This window comes from Canis lupus, chromosome 27 (genome assembly GCF_003254725.2).
Source record: "Canis lupus dingo isolate Sandy chromosome 27, ASM325472v2, whole genome shotgun sequence".
Taxonomy (NCBI): Eukaryota; Metazoa; Chordata; class Mammalia; order Carnivora; family Canidae; genus Canis; species Canis lupus.
In genome coordinates, this window is record NC_064269.1 from 22,582,904 (window position 1) to 22,591,707 (window position 8,804).

Consider the following 8,804-nt stretch of genomic DNA (forward strand, 5'->3'; position numbering starts at 1 on the left):
CAAACATACAGTAAAAATACTAGATCAATCACTTATAAGGCTAGTATAAAGGTTAAAAGACAAAGTGGTAAAAATCAATTATACCTATAAAAATTAGTGAAGGGATACACAAAATAATAAGATATAAAATATGACATCATATACATAAAATGTAGAAGTGGGGAGTAAAACTCTAGTTCTTTCAGAATGTGTTTTGAACTTCAGTGACCATCAACTTAACAGATGACTATATACATAGATGTTATATATGAACTTCACAGTAACCACAAACCAAAAAACCTGTAGTAGATACAGAAAAAATAAAAAGAAGTCCAACACTAGAGAATAGGACTTACAAACATTTAACATGAGAGTAAGAGTAGGAGAAAGGAAAGAGAATAACTACAAAAACAGAAAATGATTAACACAATGGCAATAAGTACATACCTATCAATAGTTACTTTAAATGTAAATGTATTAAATGCTCCAATCAAAAGACACAGGGCGACTGGATAAAAAAAACAAGACTCATCTATATGCTGTTTACAAGAGACCCACTTCACATCTAAAATCATAAAGACTGAAAATGAAAGGATGGAAATGGAAAAAGATATTTCATGCAAATGGGAAAAAAAGCCTGGGGTAGCAATACTTAGACAAAAAAGAAAATATACATTAAAGCGCACATGGAATATTTTCCAAAATAGATCTCAGTAGGCCACAAAATAAATACCAGTAAATTTTAAGAAGACTGTATATAATATCAAGCATCTTTTTCAACCACAGTGCTATGAAACTAGAAAACTACAAGGAAAAAAAAAAACAGAAAAAACACAAACACCTGGAGGCTAAACAACATGCTACTACACAACTATGGGTCAATGAGGAAGTCAAAGAGGAAATCAGGGAGTATCTGGAGACAAATGAAATCAGAAACATAAAATGTTTGTTGGTTCAGAATCTTTGGGACTTAGTAAAAACAGTTCTCAGATGGAAGTGTTTAGCAATACAGGCCTACTTCAAGAATCAAAACTATCAAACAATCTAACTATACATCTAAAGGAATTAGAAAAAGAAAAGGCAAAGTCCAAAGTTAGTAGAAGAAAGGAAATAGAAGAAGGAAAATAAATGAAATGGAAACAAACAAACAAAAAAACCCACAATAGAAAAGATCAATGAAGCTAAGAGCTGGATTCTTTGAGAATATAAACAAAATCGACAAACTTTTAGTCAGACTTATAAAAAAAAAGAGAGAGAGAGAGAGGACTAGATAAGATCAGAAATGAAACAGAAGGGACACCTGGGTGGCTCAGTAGTTGAGCATCTGCCTTTGGCTCAGGGCATGATGCTGAAGTCCTGGGATGCAGTCCCACTTCCGGCTCCCCTCAGGGAGCCTGCTTCTCCCTCTGCCTATGTCTCTGCCTCTCTTTGTGTATCTCTCGTGAATAAATAAATCTTAAAAAAAAGAGAAATGAAACAGAAGTTAAAACCAACATCACAGAAATACAAAGGATTATAAGAAACTACTACAAAGTGTTGTATACCAACAAATTGGACAACCTAGAAAAAAATAGATCAATTCATAGAAACATACAATCTCCCAAAACTGAATCAGGAAGAAAGAAAAATCTGAACAGACCACTTACTAGTAATGAAATTGAACCAGTAATCAAAAACTCCCAACAAACAAAAGTCTAGGAGCAGATGGCTTCACAGTTGAATTCTACCAAACATTTAAAGAAGAGCTAATATCTATTATTAAACTATTCCAAAGATTAGAGGAGAAGGGAAAGCTTCCAGTTCATTCTACAAGCCCTGCATTACCCTAACACTAAAATCAGACAAATATTTCTGATGAACATAGATACAAAAATCCTCAACAAGGGATCCCTGGGTGGTGCAGCGGTTTAGCGCCTGCCTTTGGCCCAGGGCGCGATCCTGGAGACCCGGGATCGAATCCCACGTCAGGCTCCCGGGATGGAGCCTGCTTCTCCCTCTGCCTGTGTCTCTGCTTCTCTCTCTCTCTATCATAAATAAATTAAAAAAAAAAATCCTCAACAAAATATTAGCAAATTGAACTTAATAGTACATTAAAAGGATCATTCACCACAATCCAAGTGGGATTTATTTCATGGATGCAAGGATTATTCTATATGCATCAATCAATCTATGTGACACATTAACAAAAAGAAAGATAAAAACCATATGATTATCTCAATAGATGCAGGAAAAGCATGTGACAAAGTACAACATCCATTCATGATAATAAAAAACTCAACAAAGTAGGCTTAGAGGGAACATATTGCAAAATAAAGACCTTATATGAAAAACCTACAACTATCATAGTCAACGATGAACAACTGAGAGCTTTTCCTCTAAGATGAGGAACAGGACAATGACATTCACTCTTACCACTTTTATTCAACATAGTACAGGAAGTCCTAGCCACAGCCATCAGATAAAAAAAGAAATTAAAGTCATCCAGATTGGTAAAGAAGTAAAACTGTCACTATTTCCAGATGACATCATACTATATATAGAAAATCCTAAAGACTACAGCAAAAACTCTTAGACGTATAAATGAATTCAGTAAAGTCTCAGGATACAAAAATCAACATACAGAAATCTGTTGCATTTCTTTTTTTTTTTTTTGTAGGATTCTATTTTATTTATTTGACAAAGAGAGAAAGCACATACAGGGGGAGTGCAGGCAGAGAGAGAGGGAGAAGCAGGCTCCCCACCAAGCAGGGAGCCCAATGTGGGGCTTGATCTCAGGATCGTGATTGACCTGAGCTGAAGGTAGATAGATGTTAACCAACTGAGATGTTAACTAGGCACCCCTCTGTTGCATTTCTATACACCAATAGCAAAATAGCAGAAAGAGATATTAACAATCCAATTTACAATTGTATCAGGAAAAATAAAATCACTAGGAATAAATTTAACCAAAGAGGTGACATACCTGTAGTCTGAAAACTATAAGACTTGACGAAAGAAATTAAAAATACCACCAATAAATGGGAAGATATACCATCCTCATGGATTATGAGTTAATATTGTAAAAATATCCATACTACCCAATGCAATCTACAAATTTAGTGTAATCTCTACCAAAATACTACTTGTCAGGATAGCTAAAATTAACAACACAAGAAACAACAGGTGTTGGCAAGGATACAGAGAAAATAGAACCCTCTTGCTCTGTTGATGGGAATGCAAATTGGTGCAGCCACTCTGGAGAATGGTATGGAGGTTCCTCAAAATGTTAAAAATAGAACTACCCTGCAACCCAGCAATTGCACTGCTAGGTATTTACCCAAAGGATACAAAAATACAGATTCGTAAGGGATACATGCACCTGGTGTTTATAGCCAAACTATAGAGAGTGCCCAAATTTCCATCAACTAATGAATGGATGAAGAAGATGTGGTATATGCATACAATGGAATATACTCAACCATCAAAAAGAATGAAATCTTGCCATTTGCAATGACATGGATGGAGCTAGAGTGTATTATGCCAAGTAAAATAAGGCAGTCAGAGAAAGACAAATGCCATAGATCTCACTCAGATGTGACATTAAAGAGAGAAAACAGATGAAGATATGGGAAGGGGGAACAGGAAAAAAGGAGATAGGAAAACAAGCCATAAGAGGCTCTTAACTGAAGGTTGATGGAGGGAGCTGAGTAGGGTATAGGCTAGCTGGGTGACGGATATTAAGGAGGACACCTGTTATGATGAGCATTGGGTGTTGTATATAAGTAATAAATCACTGAATTCTACTCTACAACCCAATATTGCTGTGTATGTTAACTACCTAAAATATAAAAATACATATATATTTTTCAAAGAACTAGAACAAACACTACAATTTGTATGGAACCACAAAAGGCCCCAAATAGCCAATGCAATCTCAAAAAAGAAAAACAAAGGTGGAGGTATCACAATCCCAGATTTCAAACTATACTACAAAGCTAAAGTAATCAAAACAGTATGGTGTTGGCATAAAAAGAGACTCATGGATCAATAGAACAGAATAGAAAGCCCAGAAATAAACCCATACTTAACATTGTCAATTAATCTATGATCAGGGAGATAAGAATGCATAATAGGGAAAAGATAGTCTCTTCAATAAGTAATACTGGGGAAACTGGACAACTATATGGAAAAGAGTGGAACTAAACCACTTCCTTATATCATACACAATAGTAAACTTAAAATGGAATAAATATCAGAATGTAAAGGCTGAAGCTATAAAACTCCTAAAAGAAAACACTGACAGTAAACTCTTGGACATTGACCTTAACAATATTTTTCTGAATCTTTCCCCTTAGGATATGGAAACAAAAGGAAAAATAAAGCATTGGGACCATATCAAACCAAAAAGGTTTTGCACAACTTAGAAAACTATCAATAAAATGAAAAGGCAGGGCAGCCCCAGTGGCCTAGTGGTTTAGTGCCACCTCCAGCCAGAGGTGTGATCCTAGAGACTGGGGATCAAGTCCCACATCAGGCTCCCTGCATGGAGCCTGCTTCTCCCTCTGCCTCTCTCTCTGTCTGTCTGTCATGAATAAATAAATAAATAAATCTTTAAAAAATGAAAAGGCAATGTACTAAGTGGAAGAAGATATTTGCAAATGATATATCCAATAAGTAGTTAATATCCAAAATACATAAATAAGAAACAACGCCAAAAAACAACCCAATTAAAAAATTGAGAGAGAAAAAAAAATTGGGAGAGGAAATGAATAGCCTTTTTCCCAAAGATGACATACAGGTGGCCACTGTTGGCCACACATGAAAAGATGTTTGACATCACTAATCGTCAGGGATACACAAATCAAAATCACAATGAGATATCACCTCATACCAGTCAGAATGACTAGTATCAAAAATTCAAGAATAACAACTGTTGGTAAGGATATGGAGAAAAGGGAGACCTTATGAACTACTGGTGGAATTGTAAACTGGTGCAGCCACTATGAAAAACAGTATGGAGTTTCCTCAAAAAATTAAAAATGAAAATACTAGTAATTTCACTTCTGGGTACTTAACCAAAGAAAACAAAAACATTAATTTGAAAAGATATATGCACTCCCATGTTTATGCAGCATTATTTTTACAACAGCCAAGACATGGAAGTGATCTAAATGCCTACTGATAAATGGATAAAAGAGAAGTGGTATATATACCCAATGGAACATTACTCAGCCATAAAAAAGAATAAAATCTTGCCATTCAGGATGACATGGGTAGACTTAGAGCGTATTATGCTAAGTAAAATAAGTCAGAGAAGGACACCATATACTTTCACTTGTGTGGAATCTAAAAAACAAAACAGACAAAAAGGAAATAGACTAAAAAAATACAGAGAACAAACTGGTGATTGCCAGAGGAGACGGAGGTGACAGGATAGGTGAAGTGGATTAAGAGGTACAAATTTTCAGTTATAAAATAAAGAAGTCATGGGGATGAAAAGTACAGCATAGGGAATATGGTCAATAATGTAATAATTCTGCATGGTGACAGATATTAACTGCCCTTATCATGGTGAGCATTTAATAAAGTATGTAATTGTTGAATCACTACATTGTATACCCAAATAGGTCAATTATATATCAATTAAAAATTCAAAAATAATTTTTATTTAAAGGTGAATAAAATTTTCTTAAAAGAGAGAAAGAAACATACTTAAAAAGGGTACGATGGATGCTTCCATCCAAGTTTTAATCATGTGGATTAGGTTTAACTCAGGTTTTAGAAAATGATAGGCTTATTCCTCTATTAGAAGAATAAACATTAGAAAATTAATATTTACCAGCTTCATTTAGAGATAAGTTTTTCACCACTGATTCCTGAGGAGTGTAACATTCAGAGTTTTTATCAGAGGTTGAATCAAAGTCAGGTGTTGAGGCACTAAAGTTATTTTCACTATAATAGTTATTCAAATTCTTGTTAGAGAAGCACTCCCCTTTCCTGGTCTGTGATGTGAGATTCTGAGAGTTCTGTGATCTTGGCCTTGAGAGGTTTTCAGAACTTGTGAGGGAAACAGGGTACGTTGCAGTCTTGGGAGAGCTGAGATGAGAAATGGTTGGGGCTCTTGGAGACATCATTTGAGGAGATGTAACGATGACATAGTCTTTCTCGGTCCTTGAGAAAGAAGTGTTGGGCAAGGGAATAGGAGTGATACCCATGGTCTTCAGTACCTCTTCAAAATCTTTCTTGGTATTAATCTGTGGACTATCAAAATTGCTAGATTGGTATTTGAGAATCTGTCGAACTGGATCTGAAATCTCTTCTCTCTTTTGGATGGCTCTGATTTTTCTACAAATGCTTTCCACTGGGTTATGCCGCTTGTCAGTGACCTTCCTCACAGAAGCCATTGTTCACCTTCCTCCGATCATGGAAATGAGGTGGCTAAAGTGCAGGCAAAAGTTTTTTAAAGTTAGCATTGTCCTAACAGTAATCTAGCAATGCTACTTAAGTCCTAAATTAGCTGTGGAGGGATTAAGAGGTCTTTAAACAATTGGTTTAAATAACTTTCCATGCGTTTAATTTTGGCACTCAAATTTCCTGAAAATAACACCAGCTAACACATACAAAGTATTTGCCACGTGCTAGGCAGGGTACTACATTCTTTACATGTATCAATTAATCTCATTCTCAAAGCAACTCTATGAAGTAAATATTACTATTATCTCCATTTCTAGGCAAAGAGAGAATAAGAGACACACCCAAAGTCACCCCAGAGAAGTGCTGGAGCCAGAAGTGATCCCAGGTAGTCCTGCTCCAGAGGCTGGACTCTTAACCATATTTTCACTTACAATAATGTGTCACATATGATGGTGATGATGGGGATGCTAATAGCTCCTATTTGAGTACCTGTTTTGTTTCTCATATAATAAGAGCTTATTATATAGGCCCTCTATTAGGCACTTCACATATATTATACCTAAACTTCACAGAAACCCTGTTAGATACAGAAATATCCCCCTTTTTTATGTGTGAGAAAACTGAGTCTCAAAGAGGTCAAGTACCTTGCTCATGGTCACATCTCTAAGATTTGAGCCAAAGCGGTATCTGACTCCAGCATAATTTTATTTAATGGTAGACCGTATGAAAAACAAAAAAAGCATGATCTCACTTTTTATAAGATAGTAATCGGGGAATTTGGAAATAAATCCAAAATTCTGCCTAAACTGGCAAGTCTAAATTAATCTAGGCAAAGAGTTACAATACTTTGAATAGTTACAAATAGCTGGAGAGTTACCAAGAGTTTGAAAGTGATGATTTTTAGGATCTTAAAAAGATTTCCAGGGCAGCCCGGGTGGCTCAGCGGTTTAGCGCCACCTTCAGCCCAGGGCCTGATCCTGGAGACCCGGGATCGAATCCCATGTTGGGCTCCCTGCATGGAGCCTGCTTCTCCCTCTGCCTCTCTCTCTCTCTCTCTCTCTCTCTGCTGTGTGTCTCATGAATAAATAAATAAAATCTTATTAAAAAAAGATTTCCACTCATAGTTCTTTAAAAATCCCTTCATAGAAAATGAACAACAAAAAAAATGAACAAAAAGTAGAGAAATTTTGGGATCCCTGGGTGGCGCAGCAGTTTAGCGCCTGCCTTTGGCCCAGGGCACGATCCTGGAGACCCGGGATCGAATCCCACATCAGGCTCCCGGTGCATGGAGCCTGCTTCTCCCTCTGCCTGTGTCTCTGCCTCTCTCTCCTCTCTCTCTCTCTCTGTGACTATCATAAAAAAAAAAAAAAAATTAAAAAAAAAAAGTAGAGAAATTTTAAAAGAACTGTAATTGGAAGGGGTATCTAGAAAGACTGGTACTTAGAAGATACTCAAAAAACTTCACAATCTGGCTTCATTTTACTTCAAGATGACAGCCACCATCTCCAGCCAATGAAGCTCCAACCAGCAGAATCCTATTTAGAGTAATGATCATCTTTGAAACTTTATATTGTCACTTGACACTACCCTCCTTTCCATATATTCAAGGGTTATCTTTCAATGCCAAGCCTAAAACACATTTCTCCATGGAAATTCTGGAATCAGTGTATGCTTACTGGACTCTATTTTTCTGATCTCACGTCGGCTTTATATTTGTACTGTATGTTTGTCATCTAATTAAATTTTGTCTTCTACCCTTGGATTGTTTAAACTGTGTATGAATGTTGTTTCCTCAAAAACAATTTTAATTCTTGTATTAAAAAAAACAAGATGTGATTTTTTTTCTAGATATACATTATTGTTGGTATCATTGATAATCCACAGTCATATATACACATGATTACCAGGTTTGTAGACATGTCCCTCATCTCCTGTGAATGTTGACCCTCAACTACCCACAGCTACCACCTTTTCTGGAGAATTTCCCCTGACCAAATGGGAGCTGCCCATCACTCAACTGGGAGGTTGGAAGTGATGTAGAGGGAATGACAGAAGAGAATTCACTTGTGAACACACATGCTTTAAATCTCTGGTTGAGGGACACCTGGGTGGCTAAGTGGTTGAGTGTCTGCCTTCGGCTCAGGGAGTGATCCCAGGATCCGTGATCGAGTCCCACATTGGGCTCCCTACCAGGAGCCTACCTCTCTCTCTCTCTCTGTCTCTCATGAATAAATAAATTAAATCTTTGAAAATAAATAAATAAATCTATGGTTGACTGTGGAGAGGACACAGCAGGAGCCATCGGACTTCCTCGTGTTAAGTAGAGTCTTATAAGACTGATTATGTATCTGTCAAAGTTCTCAATATGAAAGGACTGTTTTTCCCTTCAAGAGCCAGAGAATAGAAGCACAGGTTGGGCACAGGACTAATAG

General features: G+C 36.6%; 1 protein-coding gene across 1 annotated transcript in view; it reads right to left on the reverse strand.

Annotated features, from left to right (window-relative positions):
* Nucleotides 1-6,387, reverse strand: part of IRAG2 (inositol 1,4,5-triphosphate receptor associated 2) — a 122,796-nt gene extending 116,409 nt beyond the window's left edge. The window contains 1 exon segment of the mRNA XM_035706789.2: nucleotides 5,798-6,387. Coding sequence (XP_035562682.2) covers nucleotides 5,798-6,362 — 565 coding nt within the window. The 5' untranslated portion in view covers nucleotides 6,363-6,387.
* Nucleotides 6,388-8,804: the final 2,417 nt, after the last annotated feature.